Source organism: Lycium barbarum, chromosome 9, assembly GCF_019175385.1.
Source record: "Lycium barbarum isolate Lr01 chromosome 9, ASM1917538v2, whole genome shotgun sequence".
In the NCBI taxonomy this organism is placed as follows: domain Eukaryota; kingdom Viridiplantae; phylum Streptophyta; class Magnoliopsida; order Solanales; family Solanaceae; genus Lycium; species Lycium barbarum.
In genome coordinates this window covers 28399861-28417821 of record NC_083345.1, presented here as the reverse complement: position 1 = coordinate 28417821, position 17961 = coordinate 28399861, and the positions used below count along the sequence as shown (strand labels likewise).

The window sequence follows — 17961 nt, the reverse complement described above, 5'->3', positions numbered from 1 at the left end:
TTTGGGGAATTACCTATTGAAATCATTTTTATTTCTTTTAGGACTCGAATATTACTTAACTATCACTATTTTTCTCCGAATATGCTGAACACCACAAAATCCTCCTCTCCTAATTGGCATGTCATGTCACATTAAAACTCTATTTTTCAACAACCAAATGGTGTGCCTTGGTGCATGTTATTTTGTGGATGTATATACTAAAAACCACAAAACCCTCCTTGTTGCCAAACTAAGGTTAAGTGAAATGTAGACCATATACTTCTTTGTGTTACTTGATGGAGCAAGTGTTTCTCTATGATATTTGTAAAACCCAATTATTCAGAGAATTTAACTAAGTAGGCGTTTGGCCATGAAAACCAAATATTTTTTACTTTATCTAGAATTTTGGAGTTGGAATTGAAGATGGTGTTGTGTTTGGTTATAGTTTCTGCAAAGAATATTTGGTTGTTTGAAAGTGAAAAAAAGTGAAAACAAGGTTTTAGTTGTTTTCCAAATAAGTTGTATTTGGAATTTTCATGGCCAAACGCTGATTTCCTAATAAAGTGAAATAATTTTCCAAAAAAAAGTGAAAAAATTTCATGGCCAAACAGGTCCTAAATAAACATAGGAGGACTTTGTATTTTTTATTTTATTTTTCTGTTTAGCTATCAATAGCCCTTGATGCATAACTAATTGACCTTGTAACCCGTATAGTTATCCCCTTCTGGAGGGGGGAAGAGATAGAAGAATAACATATTGTAATATGCTCTTTTGATAGCTACTTATATTAGTTCCGAGTAACAACCAGCAACTCAGGAACCATTTCATACAATAGCCATCACCATCTCATGAAGCAAAAACCTACATATAACTAATGTAATCAGGGATTTAAGCACTCAAGTCAGGAGCCACGCTTCCGCAACAATCAGACAGCACTCCGTGTAGAACTGGGCACCTGCTTATATCACTCCCATAGCCCTTCCGATACTGCACATCCAAATTTGTCTATATTCTCCTTGGAAGATTGTCCAGTCATCAGTCATGGTACCTGACCCAAAGTTGTTCAATAAGGCCGACTTGTTAAATCTTTTTCTTGGTAAGGCAGAGTTCCTCAATATTGCCATGGCAGCCGACGGCCTGAAATCAGGCTGAAGATGAGTGAAAGTTTGATTTGTCTCCACGTACACAGACACACTAGAGGGGTGCTCGCGTTTGATTGTAAAGGAGACTATTGTCAATTTCCCACTAGCCATACTGGCAAAGGAGACCGGTAAGGCTGGGCATTCATTATGGGAATTACTGGAGATCGCAACCATGTCTTAAGCTTAAAATCATATCCATACAAGTAGAGGTCATAAGTGAACCAATACAAAGTGGAGTCTATTACCACATGTCGTGCACTGTTGATTACGTGTTCTAGAATGGAAAGTTCGCGGAGCTCAAGCCCTAGTGGATTACGTGAAGCCAAATTCAAGGAGGGATGCATAGAATCAACGCGGAATGTACACGTATGTAGATTGTAAAACATAAGACAACCCGTGTAAATTTCATGGAATACTAGTTCTAGAGGTTTTCCCTTTCTCTCCATAAGGGCAGCGATGCTGAAATTATGCAGAGGACCGTGGCTCTATCCAGTTTTTGTGAAGACCCCTTTTAACTAATTTCCTAAGTTATCCCATATAGAGGGTGGGATAAGTTATCCCACCCAATCTCATTTATATGGAATAACTTATCCTTGTACCAAACGATAATGTACCCGGAGACCCAATTGCTCCTTGTGAAGAGAAACTTGGGCACTTATTTTCCATATTACTTTTTCCTCCCTCTTTGTGTGGTGTGTTGGGGATGGGGGAAGGAAAGGGGGAGAACATTGTGTAGCTTAAGGTATTCTTCAAATACTACTGCTCTTTTCATTTTCGAAGCAACTTTTTCCGCGAAGGCAATCTTTTCTGACACTTGCATTTTTGAGACATCCCATAACAACAACAACAACAACAACAACAACAACATACCCAATTGAATCCCACAATGTGGGGTCTGGGGAGGGTAAAGTGTACGCAGACCTTACCACCACCTTGGAATGTAGGGAAGCTGTTTCCGAAAGACTTTCGGCTCAAAAGAAAATAAGGGAAAATAAGAGAAAAGAGTCAGATACGGACAAGCAAATCAAAGTAATGAGAAAATGAGAAATAACAAGAGCAAAGAAGTCATGATAAAACAACATGGATAGACAAGACCCAGCACATAAAAGCAGGATAATAATACTCCTAATACAGGAAAGAAATCCTTGCGGCCCCCCACTAGCCCTTTATCCTGATGCTCGACCTCCGCCCCCTCCTATCCCCGGTCATGTCCTCGGTAAGATGAAGTAGCATTATCTCATGCAGAATCACCTCTCCCCAGGCTTTCTTTGGTCTACCCCTCCCTCTTTTCAGGCCCATCACTACCAGCCTCTCGCACCTCCTCACTGGCGCATCAACCCATCTCCGCTGCACATGGCCGAACCATCTCAACCTCCCTTCCCGCATCTTATCCATCATAGGGGCCACACACATCTTGTCCCAAATCACTTCATTCCGAATCCTATCTCTCCTGGTATGCCCGCACATTCATCTCAGCATCCGCATCTCTGCTACCTTCATCTTCTGGACATGAGCTTTCTTAACTGGCCAGCATTCCGTCCCATACAACATAGTCGGTCTGACCACTGCTTTGTAGAACTTTCCCTTTAGTATAGGCGGCACCTTTTTATCTCATAACACCCCCGATGCGAGCTTCCATTTCATCCATCCCGCTCTAATATGATGTGTGACATCATCGTCAATCTCGTCATTCCCTTGGATGATCAACCCCAAGTACTTGAAACTTTCTTTATTCAGGATGACCTGAGTATCTAGCTGCACGTCCTCGTCCTCTACCTTGACTCACATCACTGAACTTGCACTCTAAGAACTCTGTCTTAGTCCTGCTCAACTTGAAACCCTTCAACTCCAGGGTCTGTCGCCAAACCTCCAGTCTTGCGTTAACACCGTTCCACGACTCGTCAATAAGCACAATGTCATCTGCAAACAACATGCACCACGACACCTCTCCTTGAATGTGGCTTGTCAGTGCGTCCATTGCCAAAGCAAACAAAAACGGGCTAAGAGCGGACCCCTGGTGCAGGCCCATCGTGACTGGGAAGTGTTCTGAGTCACCTCCAACAATCCTCACCCTGGTCTTGGCTCCATCATACATATCCTTAATCGCTCTAATGTATGCTACAGGAACACCTTTAGCTTCCAGACATCTCCACAGCACCTCCCTTGGGACTTTGTCGTAAACCTTCTCTAGGTCAACAAACACCAGTGCAAGTCAGTCTTCCTATCCCTATACTGCTCCACCAACCTCCTCACAAGGTGAATGGCTTCTGTAGTCGAACGCCCCGGCATGAATCCCAACTGGTTCTCTGAAATAGAAACTATCTTCCTCATCCTCACTTCCACCCCTCTCTCCCAAACTTTCATCGTATGGCTCAACAGCTTGATACCCCTATAGTTGTTGCACTTCTGGATATCCCTTGTTTTTATACAACGGGATCATGGTGCTCCATCTCCGCTGTTCAAGCATATTCGTCGTCCTAAAAGTAACATTCAACAACCGCCTAAGCCACTCCCATAGTATTTGACAATTAAACAAAATCATTCTTAAATTTCACAAATTATTACAAGTCAAGTTCTAAATCTGATACGCGATCTTTCTGCCAAACTAGCTTTCTAACAATTATTTTAACATTTTTCACTATTGCTACCATATGAGCAAGTTAAAAGTTATAAACTTCATGCCAAGTCAAATTGCATCACATACAATAAGCTTTGAACCCCCTTCCCTGAATATTAGATTGTGCAAATAGAATAAAAACTAAGGGAAGGGGACAAATATACCCCTCAACTTTGCGATATGGAGCGGATATACCCCTCGTTAAAAGTGGGGCAAATATACCCTCGCCGTTATACAAATGGTGTATGTTTTCCCTTTTCTTGACAAACCTATATTTAATGAATTAAAAATTATTTACCTTTATTTTTCAATTAAAAATTGCAATGTGGATTTTAAAAAATAAAAAAAATGAAAAATAAAAAAACTGTTCATCATCTTCATGTTAACCCATTTGTAAATCTCCATCAAAATCACTCAAAAACTTCACCAAATCATCCCAAATTTTAGGTATGAACTCCTCAAGACATTCCCGATCTTTTGAAATAACACCCGTTCGAAAAGGAGCTCGCTTGCGGAAATCCGAAATTTTGAACTTTGAGCTTCAAGCTCCTTCAATGGCTAAGAATGAACTTAAAAACACATCATCCTTTTAAGTTCATTCTCAACCATTGAAGGAGCTTGAAGCTCAAGTTCAAAATCTCATATTTCCGCAAGCGAGCTCCTTTTCAGACGAGTGTTATTTCAAAAGATGGGAAATGTCTTGAGGAGTTCATACCTGAAATTTGGGATAATTTGGTGAAGTTTTTGAGTGATTTTGATGGAAATTTACAAATGGGTTAACATGAAGATGACGAACAATTTTTTGATTTTTCATTTTATTTTATTTTTTAAAAGCCACATTGCAATTTTTAATTGAAAAATAACGGTAAATAATTTTTTAATTCATTAAATATAAGTCTATTAAGAAAAGGGAAAATATGTCCCATTTGTATAACGGCGAAGGTATATTTGCCCCACTTTTTTAACAAGGGATATATCAGCTCCATATTACAAAGTTGAGGGGTATATTTGCCCCTTTCCCTTAAAACTAAAACTTTCCTTGTTATGAAGAAGCTGTTGACTCTCCTCAACAAGTGCGAAAATTCTAATTATAGTGGCTAAAGGTGTTCAAAAATAGCTTTAGGTCGCCGGTTCAAGTCCCAAGTGTGACATTTTGCCTTTGTATAAAATCCAGGCTCTGCTACTGCACACAATGGAGCATTTTGTTTCACACGAACAGTAAATTGCCAGAGTGGCCATCAATCATTAGGTAACTTTGGTTTTCAAAGATGGTAAGATCAAGGTTCAAATCTCAGAACTTCCAATATGAAAAATGAAGTTCTAAACACAATAATACAGAAGTAAATACTAAAATAGCTATGGTTTTTGTTGGTAGTAAAATAGAGAGAATAGTACATTCATTGAGCAACCACAATGTGTGTAATCCTTGCAAGTTCTTAAAAACCTAATATTTTGTTGATCTTCGAACATCCTGCAAGTACCAAATATAATACACCGCTAACAAATAGCCTAGGTCGATCAGTGGATGTTTTCTTGAACTCCAGTCAAGCAGAAACCTCTTCTGAAATGTAGGCCATCCAGGTTTACTAGAGACGGAAACAATCCTTTCAGCCTGGACACAAGATCTTGCCCAGCTCTTAAGTTAGATTCCCCTATTTTGTTCTCCCCGGATTAGACAGTACGTCTTCCGGAGAGTGCATTGTGTATAGCTCTAATGGTATTTGGAGTAGTTCTGCAGCAACCCCCAACCAGGGATGCTCCTGCTTCACACCATTTATTAACATAAGGAACAAAATCTTCATCTCTTATCCCAGTATTACTCTGCAACACAGAGAAAAGAAAATTAGGAGGATAAATTTGAACTTTACAGCCATAGATATTACTAAGAACATCTGACAACCACACGACTACACAGCTGATGATTAATGTCTGGATTTAATTAACTACATACAGGGCACAAAGTCCTCTAAAAATTCCTGGTTGTATTAAGCTCGAGGGGCCTAACTGTTTCTTTTTTCTTTTTTTTTAAAAGGAAAAAAACTGAACAGAAGTGGCTCTTCTCCAGTTATTTCGTGAGCAGAACCTTAACTTTTGGTTTCAATTTACTTCTTAAGCGACAGTCTTGGATTTATTTTGCTATCTTGAAATGTCTTTCTTCTTCTGTTGTGCTTCAGGCAGTATCTTTAACTACCTAAAGTAAAAAATGGAAAAATTTCACATTAATGCTTGAATGATTTTTTTTAAGTCACATTACTGCTTTTGAGAATAACAAAGGTTGTAAACCATAATATCACCACTTAACAAGTGTGGAGCCTAAAGGAAAAGATGAAAGTGGCCTTTTTCGAAGATATTGACCTCTAATAACTCTAACATTCACATTAAAAGAAAAAAGAAATTGCCCACAAGGGTTAGCTCAATTGGCAAAGGTTGCGGGACTTGTGTCCTAGGTCACAAATTCGATCCCTGTGCCAAGTGAACTAAGTCCAGTATTTAAGTGAAGAAGGGTAGAGGGGTGGGCCCATCATCCCCCAGTTTCGAAGGCTGCGGTTGGCCCAATGGGTTGGCTCCACACAAATTTCTTGGTCACTAAAAAAAAACTCATGAAGGTTTCTGTTCTCCATTCCATGTTTTCTGCTAGAAAGGAAATGACGAAATGACATAGTTTCTTTCCTACAAACCGCTGACTAGGGATAAGCACATAATTGTGTTGTAAATCAAAGAGAATCAACGAGCCTTATCAGTGTGACTCAATAGGTACAGTTAAAAGCATGAAGTCAATGAGGAGAAGTACTCACCACCCACTCCTTCCGAATGCCATCGTAACTCTCACCACTGTTGGGATATATAAGAATTGGTTTTGTTGTTACCTGAGAAATGCACGTGAAAAAAAGTAACAAGACTATATTATAAATAAAGCTATTGTTAAGTAAATGAGAAAAATAACCTAGGATAACAAGCAACCTAAGCTTAACTTGAGAATCAGTTCTCCCCCTTCTGGGAGGAGAGATTAAGAGAAGAATTTGAACATTTATCACAAGATTACTTGTTATTTTCCACCTATGATCCACACTAGAAAAAATAAGAATCATGTTCACTCGACCTAATTTCCTCTATATCCTTTTTTCCCCTTGTCCAGATTAAAGTTAGAATCTTTTTTTTTTTTTTTTTGATAATCGAGTTAGAATCATTTGTTCAATATAGCTAGTTTTCACTTTTGAACTGCTAGCATTGCAAGAACTAACATGAGGCATCTGCTATTTACCCAAGCACCAAGAGGAGTTACGTAACCGCATGTATTCATGGATTAAAAGATGAGAAGCATCGTAGTGTAGACCTTCAACAAGGTCATAGATATGGCTCCATGACCCCTGAACATGAAGGCATTATAGCCCAAGACAAGTAGGTTTTATAGGCCCAAAATTGCTGAATATGTTATCATCGAAAGTGCAATATAACAGAAACTTGTGTTTCCACGTGTAAGTAAAACCAGTTCTCCTTCCCAGTTCCTTCTTCCCTTCCACTTATCGCTCTGCATGGGACAGCTAGGTGTTCTGTGAAACTAGACTGTAAGAGTCAAATAATGAACCTGTGGATAGTTGGTGAGACAAGGCAATGATGAGGGAATTGCCATGAACCTGATGAGCTCCTTTCTTGATTTGGAGATATAATAAGGAAGGAACTAAGTACATGGTTTTTTTCAATTTTGTCAAATATAAGGTCTCCTAAGACCGGGTTTAACTTGTTTTGATCATTTCACTCGTCTGGCAGGTTCAGCTTGTAACAAAGATTGGAAGACGTTCTTGGTTGACCAGGTGTTCCAGTCTAAGTTTTGGGAACAAGAAATAATCAACTCATTTATTCTTACACATATCCATCTTCTAGTAAGCGTAAGCAGCCACTAAAAGTGTCACTTAAAATCCCAAATTGATTAACAACTCTAGTGAAAAGAAAAACTGAACGAAGTCAGGAAAATGTAATGAAAAAGTACCTGATTGATGGATAGAATAAGATCCAGAATAAATCTAGGAGGGGTGCAGTTGATTCCAACAGCTAAAACTTTTTCACATGATTCGCCAATTGCAGCACATTCTGATAAAGAATCACCACTGACCACATTTATACCATCTTTAGAGTTGAAGGATAACCAGGCAGGAGTCTTTATGTCTTCTTCCTTAAGAAGCTCGACAAAAGCCTGGAAAGGTGCTAATAGCTGTCAATCTTAAGATCTTAACAAAAGAATGCAAGCTACTACTCCACAGTAGGCTTCACCACATTATACTATGTTACTAACTTTTTCTCTTGTCACAAACAGCGGTGTGTCAGATAATCATTGTCCAAAGCATTTCATAAAGAATGATAACAGAAGGATACCACTAATTTCTACTAGTAGTAAAGGCTATGAGTAGGATTAGTTTCAAAAAAAAAAAAAACTAAAGGCTATGAGTAGTATCAAAAAATCTCCTCAGAACTTATCACCAACAAGGCAACAACGACCATACCTGAGCTTCCAATTTATTTGGCACAGTCTCAAAAGCTATTATATCAGCACCAGAGTCTGCAAGAAGCTGAATCCTTCTTCGATGAAAATCCTTTAGAAAGTTGAGGTCAACCGCATCCCCGTATTCCCCACTGCAAATTGATAAGCAAGTCAGATTCACATGGATGAGAGGCTATTAGCGATTTGTGCTCAAGAGGCAAAGAATATGTTAATGACACCAGGTGAGTATTGTCAGAAGCATTTCATGGGTGTTAGTGAGACAACTTTTATGCTCTAATCTTGAGTTGACTACAAACTAAAGAGTAGTTTCTGCAAATATTTGGGACATGTCTTCCCAGAATGCACTTTAATGCACAAAACTATCAAACATTAACAGGGATGACATGGACTTAACAAGACACAAGGTAAAGAAAAATTCCTACAAGGAACAAGCAGCTCAGCATCCTTACATCCCATAAAAATCCTATATTCCTTTTTTTAATCAAGTAAATAAAGCTTTCATTAATCGGAAAACTCTCGCATACAAGTAGTATACCAAATAATCCTTAGGTTCCTAGCAAGGAAATCACATCAGACCAGAGAAAGAAAGAGGAATGAAGTCCTAATATTCTTAAAACTACCTGTATTCAGAACCATCAGCTAAATACGCCCCATAACTCCCAACAGATGCTGCAACTAAGATAGGACGCTTTTTGAGAACCTTTCCCTCAGTGTTATGATCAGATGAAGATTCACAGCATCTATTATAGTAGACGTCCCGTGCTTCACATGCAATCTCGACACTTCTTTTGAGCAAAGATTCACTTTCTTCTATAGAATATCCTTTGGCCTTAAACCCCTGGATGGTTGCCTGTCCAAAAATGGGAGACCATGAAACTAGTCACGAGGATATAGATAGAACTTGAGATGCATCCATGCGCGATTGATCATGCATAAGAGATAGAGAGAGGACGAATAGTTGCAAATGACAAAAGTGGTACCTGATAAGATGAACTGAGTATTATATCCGCACCAGCTTCAAGGTAATCCAAGTGTACCTGCTCTATTTAGTACACCAATGAGCAATGTAATAGTACGAAGAGGAGAACTTCATGCACATTATATATTTAAGAATGATGATACTACACTAGGCTCTCAAACTTTTCCAGCAAAGCTTTTGATATTTGATGAAATTCAAAGTCTAAATCCAACTATAAGAGCCACAAAGGATGGAAAGAATCAAAGAGAAGATTGCCAGTTGCCAGTTGCCAGATGTTGAGATCTAGAGATTCATTTGAGTTAGTTATGCCAAGTGCCAAGAGCTTTTAACTATTAAAGATGAGGATCATCACATTCAAATTAATATGGGATATTGTATACATGGTAACACTTAATGGTCAACAATTCACTGAACCACAAGCACTTCTGTTGGACCTGTACCACATACATATTTTCATCAAACACATTCAAGGGCATGCCAACAATGCCAATCATATTATAATTATTGGTAATGGTCCTATCTAGGATGCTCGTGATGTTGCATTCTTCCAGAAACTGTTCTCATTTTCGCATTCCTCTTATAAATAACAGTTCCAGCAATTTTAACAATAGTGCTTCCTTCATTATAAATTTTGTAGAAAATGCATATATTCAAAATTATCAAGTATTTTCTCTAATTCAGTGCTTCTATACCTATTTCACCATAAAGAATAAAAATTGGCAAAAAGTATAATCCATAAATGAAAATAAGAACTTCTCCAGCTGCATGCATTTGTTGAAAGGTTTAACTAGTATAAAGAAGAGAAAGTCATTTTTGTAACAAATGGAGCAACGAGAAGCGAAAGAGTACAAAAAGAAAAAACAAGAAGAGGAGGAATTGTTATGCTTTTACATTAGGTCAACTGAATGGTTGAAGGGGATTGCCAGACTCAAAAAGATGGATAAAAGGAATAAGGAAGCTGAATAAACGGAAAAACTACGGGTAAATTTGCTTAAGTGGGGAAAGTGGTGGAAAGAGGGTGGCAGAGGACCTATCTGAGATAGCAGATCTGAATCCTTTCAATGCTATTGAAAACTGGGAAGTTGAGGAGGCAGAGCCTATCCAAATTCAGCAACAGCAAACAATCATGGATAAAGAGCAAGAAGCTTCGGTATGGGTACAGCAAAAAATGAGTAAATTCAACAAAAATTTTGGGGGAAGATTTCTAGGGGCATGAGGAAGAGGCTATGGAACTATTACTAGAAATCGACAGCAGTAGACAAGCAAGAAGAATGGTGCAGGACTCTGAATGCAGAAAAACAAGGTTTAAGGGTGCACAAGAGCTGAAAGGTCTTGTTTCTTTTGATGTTAAATACAAGAGCAATGGGAATAGGTACAAGGGGAGAAGTATCATCCCTGTTTCTTAATGCAGTTCAAACTAGTAACATGGAATGTTAGGGGATTAAACAATAGGGACAAAAGGAGACTGGTGAGCAGTTTAGTTTTTGACTGGAGAGCAGATATCATCTGTTTTTAGGAAACTAAAATTGAGGGTGACTTTACAGAACTGGTGAAACAAATCTGGGGGGAAGATGGATTAGTTTTGCTTGTTTGGAAGCTAGTGGAACAAGAGGGGGGATTCTGTTGATGTGGGATAAAAGAGTATGGAGGGGGGATATTCTTGAAATAGGTGTTTACACTCTAACCTGTAAGTTTGAAGCACAATAACAAAACTTCTCATGCCATATCACAGGAGTGTATGCTCCAAACTCTTATAAAGAAAGGAGACTGGTGTGGGAAGAATTAGGTTCTGTGAGGGGCTTAATGGAAGGGCCATGGGCTGTTTGTGGAGATTATAATGTCACTAGGTTTATCTCAGAGAAGAAAAACTGTACTCAAAGAACCAGGGGGTGAAGGAATTTTCTGATTTCATTGAAGACATGAACCTAATTGACCTACAGCTTGAGGATGCTACTTATACTTGGTTCAAAGGTGACAATCTAGAGATAGCTTCTAGAATTGACAGGATATTAATCTCAAAAGAGTTTGATGATAGTTTCAACAATTTGAAACAGCTTCCTCTTCAAAGACTGGTTTCAGAACATATTCCAGTTGCTTTACAAGGTGGTTCATGGAACAGGAGTAAAAGTTATTTTAAATTTGAAAATTGGTGGCTAGGTTCAGAGGGTTTTGTGGATAGAGTTAGGGGTTGGTGGAATTCTTTTAACTTCACAGGCAAACCAGACTACATACTTACTTGTAAATTAAAAGCTCTAAAGTCTAATCTCAAGACTTGGAGCAGAAGTGAGGATGGAAACTTGGGCTCTAAAAGAAGAAGTTTGCTAGGACAGATGGCTGAAATGGATGTAGTGCTGGAAGAAAGAGTCCTAACAGAAGAGGAATCAATCAAGAAGGCAACTTTACTTATGGAGTATGAGGAGTTGGTCAAGAATGAAGAAATATCTTGGAGACAGAAATCAAGATCACTCTGGTTAAAAGAAGGGGACAAGAACACTAAGTTCTTTCACAAAATGGCAAATGCTCACAGAAGATATAACAATATTGATCAGCTTGTGATTCAGGGAGAAACAATTGAGGCGCCAGCTAGAATTGAAGAAGAGATAATTGATTAATTGATTACTATCAAAAGTTGTATTCTGAGACCACACAATGGAGGCCAGCCTGTAACTTCACAAATTGCCCTACTATATCAGAGGAGGAGGAAAAGGAGTCTTTACAAGGCAGTATTGAAGAAAATGAAGTATTGAGATGTCTAAAATTGTGTGCAGTTGACAAAGCTCCAAGCCCTGATGGATTCACCATGGGTTTCTTCATCAAATGTTGGGAAGTAGTGAAGCATGACATAATGAACACTTTTCACAACTTCCATGAGCAAGGAGTTTTTGAGAAAAGTTTTAATGCAACTTTCATTACTCTCATTCCTAAGAAGAAAGGTGCTAAGGAACTAAGGGACTTCAGGCCTATCAATTTGATAGGTAGTATTTATAAAATCTTTTCCAAAGTGTTGACTGAAAGAATGAAAGGGGTCATTGCAAAACTAGTGGGCTCCCAACAGATGGCCTTCATTAAGGGCAAACAAATTATGGATGTTGTGCTAGTAGCTAATGAAGCAGTAGATTCCAGGTTTAAGCAGAAGAAACCTGGAATCCTTTGCAAGTTAGATATTGAAAAAGCATATGATCATGTAAACTGGAGGTACTTACTTTAAGCAGAAGAAACCTGGAATCCTTTGCAAGTTAGATATTGAAAAAGCATATGATCATGTAAACTGGAGGTACTTACTTTAAGCAGAAGAAACCTGGAATCCTTTGCAAGTTAGATATTGAAAAAGCATATGATCATGTAAACTGGAGGTACTTACTCCAGGTTTTGGAGATGGTGGGTTTTGGACAGAAATGGATCCAATGGATCAAATTCTGCATATCAACTGCTAGTTTCTCAGTTTTGATTAATGGTTACCCAGCAGGTTTTTTTAAAGCACAAAGAGGTCTCAGACAAGGCCTTTCCTATTTTTGATTGCAATGGAAGGTCTAAACAATATGATCAAGACAACAAAGGTGAATGGATGGATAAATGGTTTTGAGGTGGCTAGAGCTGGTAATGAAGTCTGGAGGTGACACACCTCCAATACGCAGATGACACACTGATCTTTTGTGATGCTGAAGAGGAGCAACTAAGGTTTTTAAGGATGATACTAGTCCTATTTGAAGGAATTTCCGGGTTGCACATTAATTGGAGGAAGAGTTTTTTGTATCCTATCAATGAAGTCCCAAACATGAACTTGTTAGCTGCAATCTAGGTGGTGAAGTTGGTACTCTGCCAACTATCTATCTGGGAATGCCTCTAGGAGCCAAATCTAATTCAACAGAGATTTGGAACAATATGATTAAAAAATGTGAGAGGAAACTAGCCAGATGGAAGAGCCAATATTTGTCCTTGAGGGGTAGAGTGACACTCATCAACTCAGTCCTTGATGCCTTACCAACATATATGATGTCTCTTTTCCCAATTCCAGCAGGGATTATCAAGAGGTTGGATAGCATCAGAAGGAAATTCCTGTGAAAAAAAGGGATTTCACTCGGTGAAGTGGAAAGTAGTGATTACTGGCAAGAAGAGTGGGGGACTGGGAATAGAAAATATGAAAATACAGAGCAAAGCACTCAGAATGAAGTGGCTATGGAAGTATGCCAATGAAAATCAACTTTTATGGAAGAAAGTTATCAATGCAAAATATGAAGAGGAAGATAGCTGGATGACAAAGGAGGTTACCACACCATATCGGGTTAGTCTGTGGAGATCCATAAGAGCCTTATGGAATGAAGTTAAGTGCAACTCCAAGATCAAAGTAGTGAATGGGGTCAAAACCAGATTCTGGAAGGATAATTGGCTTGAGGCTGGTCATCTGGAAACACTATTTCCAGATATATACAATATTGTCTTAGATCATCAAAGGACTGTGGCTGATTTGTGGACACCTCAAGGATGGAATTTCACTCTCAGAAGGCAAATCAATGATTGGGAGATACAAAGAGTGGCTGATTTTCTTAACATACTGGAACAATTTAAGGGACTTCAGGTAGGAGAGGATGTTTTTTGGTGACTGGGGAATAAAAAAGGAGTGTTCAAAGTTAGTTCAGCCTACAGGATGATGAATCAATCAATTCAACAGATTACCAACTGGCCTTGGAAACACATTTGGAGATCCAAAATCCCACATAAAGTTAGCTGCTTTGTGTGGTTTTTAGCTAAAGAAGCAGTTCTTACACGGGATAATTTGATGAAAAGGGAGATAATTTTATGCTCTAGATGTTTCCTCCGTGGAGAAACAGCAGAGACAGTTAACCATCTGTTTCTACAGTGTAAGTTTACACAACAACTTTGGAGAATATTTTTAAATCTCAAAGGTATAGCCTAGACCATGCCTAGCAGGGTTTCAGAGGCTCTAAAGAGTTGGGAAGAGGCAGGATTGCAGGCAAAGAACAGAAATAGATGGAGAATTGTCCCTGCCAGCATATGGTGGGCAATATGGAAGGAGAGAAACTCCAGATGTTTTGAGAGCATAGAGAATGGAGTGAAGGTCAAGTTGAATTGTATTTTATTGCTTTGTTTTTGGTGTAATCAGGCTTACTCAGATGATACTGTTTCCATTATTGATGTATTAGATTCAATATAGGATTAGAATAGTAGAGTCTAGGAGTACTTTTGTAGATATGGTTTCAGTACAACCTATGTACTGTTTTGTTCATATGGAATACAATGCAGTTATCAGTTTCCCAAAAAAAAAAAAAAATTGTTTAGGTATCATATAGAATTAACGATTTAGCAGAGTATTCACAGCCTCCTCTTTATTTTATTATCCATCTCTTAGTTTTCATTATCAGTTTATTGGATTTGCGATAGTGATACAGCAGATAGAGGAGAATTACTAGTATTTCCTGCCCCTCCTCCTTGGTTTCCCGAGAAATTCCTTGAAAGTCGATTGAGGTGTAATTTTTGTTGTTATTGTTGTTGAACAAACTATTATAACTAGTTGTTTCATCAGCAAAACATAGTTTTGACTCAAATCTCACATTTTAAGATATTACATCTCTATTTTTATTTTTATTTTTAATTGTTGTTAAAAAAAATTATTTTACATTCCTGGGCAAAGCCTTAGTTTCCGAAGAAGCTCAAAGGATCTTTCTTCTTTCCAGAAGATAGATAGATAGAGAGAGAGAGAGAGAGAGAGAGAGTCTCAAAGGATTAGTTGATCATAAAGGCAAGCTACTTCTCATGCATTTGTTTAACAATGTGTTCTAACAACTTGTTGGAACAAGAGGTGGAAGGCTATAGCAGCTTGTATATGGTGGACTGTGTGGAGAGAAAGGAATATGAGGTGTTTTATAGATACAACTCGCTACAGAAGATTAAGCCTGATTGTATTTTGTCTCTTCATTTTCTGGTGTAAAGAACTTTTTGTAGCTAATACTGAAGCTATTTTACAGTTTTAGAATCCTTATAAGCGGTAGGGGATAGTTTAGTCCACTCAACCTTTTGTAAAATCTGGAAAGCAGCATAGAGTTTTTGTGCTGATGTATAATATTGTTACCATTCTTAAAAAAAAAAACAACTTGTATGAGATAGTTCCTGGAAAAGACAAACCCAGAGACATTATCAGAAAGACCAGCAGTGTGCAAGATAATGATGCTGCCTACAACAACAACTCTCCCCCTGGATCCAGGATTTTCACTCAGGGGTTCAAAAAAAACAACAAAAGCTAAACATAAAAATAATGTTGTCCCTGGGGAATCGAATCTACGACGCTGGAGAGCATTTTGAATGCCTTGGACCATTTGAGCTAACTTTTTGGATATGTTTAGGGTGTTCACAACTTACATATGTACAAAAACACAAAAAATCTACCCTATATATACAATGTAATTTTTTGTCGAGGGTGGGAGGGTGTTCATAAATCCTCCCCCGGCTGGGTGGGGGTGGGGGGTGGGGGTTCTCACGCTTCTGCAGAAAAAGGAAGTTGGGTATAGACAAAAAGCCCATGTCTTACCCATAAGGTAATATTTTTAAATCACAAGCCCCACTCAGCAAGATATACATCGAGTCCTAATAAAAATTGCACATGGTGGTCCAACTTATCCCCATACCAGTGCTGTAAGCTAACAGATCCTAAAGAACTGATCTGAAGTGATAATCCATTACATTATCTCCACTCAGCTGATAAGCTTGTCAAATTTTATATAGGAAGAGGAAAAAAAAGGGAAAGAAATACTGCCCTGGAACACAAAGCTATAATAAACATTTAAGAGAAGACGAAAAGGTCACTGAGCTAAATACTATTTATAAGAAGAACTAGTTATAATAGAATGGGTCGAAGAAAGAAGCATACATCGCGGACGAGGTGAGGATCAGTGAAGAGACATTTAGCACTCCAAAGAGGGTCATTTAAGTCCGCCCCATGACGCTCTAACTCCGTCGCAAACCCCCCGTCTATCACCGCAACGCCGCCGCATTTGTTGAGGAAATCTTTGATGAGGGACAAGGATGGCTTGCCATTGGCGTCGGAAGTACCCATGTTTTATGTGCAAGAGAACTGAATTCAATTTGGCGTGGTTGGTAGGGGATGTAATAATCGGAAACTAAAGACTACTGAGAAAGAGTTAATAATAGTGGGAACTGAAGATCGCAAATGTCTCAACACTGGGAATTACATTCCCTCTGTTTGGATGGTTGTTTCCGGGGTTTGGTTTGTCCTGCATCGAACTGTATTAATGAACTAATGTTTTGTTTTGATAGACGAACGTGGTTTGATAACATTTATATTGTTTGATTTGACTGTATTATACTGTATAATAACTTGTAAATTTATTAAAATATCTTTAATTCTTAATTAGAAATTAATTTATATATATTAATAAAACTCAGGTAAAAAATAAAATACGAACTTTAAAAAATAAGTAGGTAGTGGGAGGGGTGGGTGGTGTGAGGTGGGTGGTTGTGGGATGAGAGTGGGGGTAGTTGGTGGTAGGGTGGGGGTGGGGTTGGGTGGTGGTGAGGGGGTGGTCGAGAGGTGGGTAGTGTGAGGTGGGTGGTGTGGGATGAGGGTGGGGTGAGTTGTTGTGGGGTGGGGTTGGGCGGTGGTGAGGGGTAGTAGGTGGTGGGGGTGAGTGGCAGAGGAGTGGGGTAGTTGAGGGTGGGGTGGTGGTAGGGGGTGAGTGGCGGAGGGTGAGGTGGGGGTGAGTGGTGGGGGGTGGGGTGGTGTGGGGGTGAGTGGTAGGGTGGGGCAGAAGTGGGGTGGGGGTGAGTGGTAGGGTGGGGTGGGGTGGATGGTGGAGGTATAATGGAGAAATGGAATACATAACCACGGAAAAACCACCAAATCGATGGTTTCAAAAATTGAGACTTTTCATGGTTATATAACCATCGAATGAACCACGGATTTACAACACCATACCGCATAATTTTAAGAACAATGGAAACAAACATGGTTGCATAGAAAACCATACATTAATGAACCACGGGAAACCACCATCCAAACAGGGGGTAAAAGGGCCCATTTGAACAATCATATCTCGAGTATTCCAAATAAATAGGAACACCTCTGTCCCGACACACGCTCCTTTTTAATCTGTCTGGAAAAAAATATATATATTATGTTTAAAAATCACATAAATATCTGAGGCTTATTTTGAATCACAAATTTCAAAAATTTCCTTTCTTAACCGTCGTGACAAGTCAAATAATGTCACTTAAATTACGACGGAGAAAATACTCAAATTCACTATTTGCAGATATTGGTTAGGTCATCTGTATTTATAAACATGGATACTGAAGTTCTAATGAAACTAACTATACAACAACAACACTAACATATCCAGTACAAATGTACAGTTTCACCAGGTGGGTTTGGGAAAGGTAGAGTGTACGCAGATCTTACCCTACATTTATAATAGTAACGGTGTTTCTGACAGACCCTCGACTCAAGAAGAGAAGAAAAGACAACAGTAATAAAAGACAGTAGCAGCAGCAAGATGAAATTAAATATAGAAATCTGAAAAAATATTCTAATTTAAGAATATCTTTTTTTAACTTCAGCTTCAAATATTTGATTTTTATTTTCAATACAGAAAAGGGCCAAATATACCCCTGTACTATGAGAAAAGGTTTAAATATACCATTCGTTATATTTTGGGTCTAAATATACCTCTCTCGTTATACTATTGGATCAAATATACCCCTCCTCCGTTAAAGT

The 17961-nt window shown here is 38.6% G+C and overlaps 2 protein-coding genes across 2 annotated transcripts; both read right to left on the bottom strand.

The window, feature by feature from the left end:
- Positions 1 to 2850: 2850 nt before the first annotated feature.
- LOC132611807 (uncharacterized) lies at positions 2851 to 3216 on the bottom strand. The gene has a single exon (XM_060326176.1). The coding sequence runs from the start codon at positions 3214 to 3216 to the stop codon at positions 2851 to 2853; it is 366 nt and encodes a 121-aa protein (XP_060182159.1).
- A 1799-nt stretch (positions 3217 to 5015) lies between these two features.
- Positions 5016 to 16494, bottom strand: LOC132610829 (homocysteine S-methyltransferase 2). Its single transcript, XM_060325235.1, has 7 exons — positions 16099 to 16494; positions 9217 to 9273; positions 8857 to 9086; positions 8238 to 8367; positions 7727 to 7930; positions 6534 to 6605; positions 5016 to 5559 (listed from the first exon to the last, which is right to left on the bottom strand). The coding sequence occupies exons 1-7, from the start codon at positions 16282 to 16284 to the stop codon at positions 5410 to 5412; spliced, it is 1029 nt and encodes a 342-aa protein (XP_060181218.1). The 5' UTR covers positions 16285 to 16494; the 3' UTR covers positions 5016 to 5409.
- Positions 16495 to 17961: the final 1467 nt, after the last annotated feature.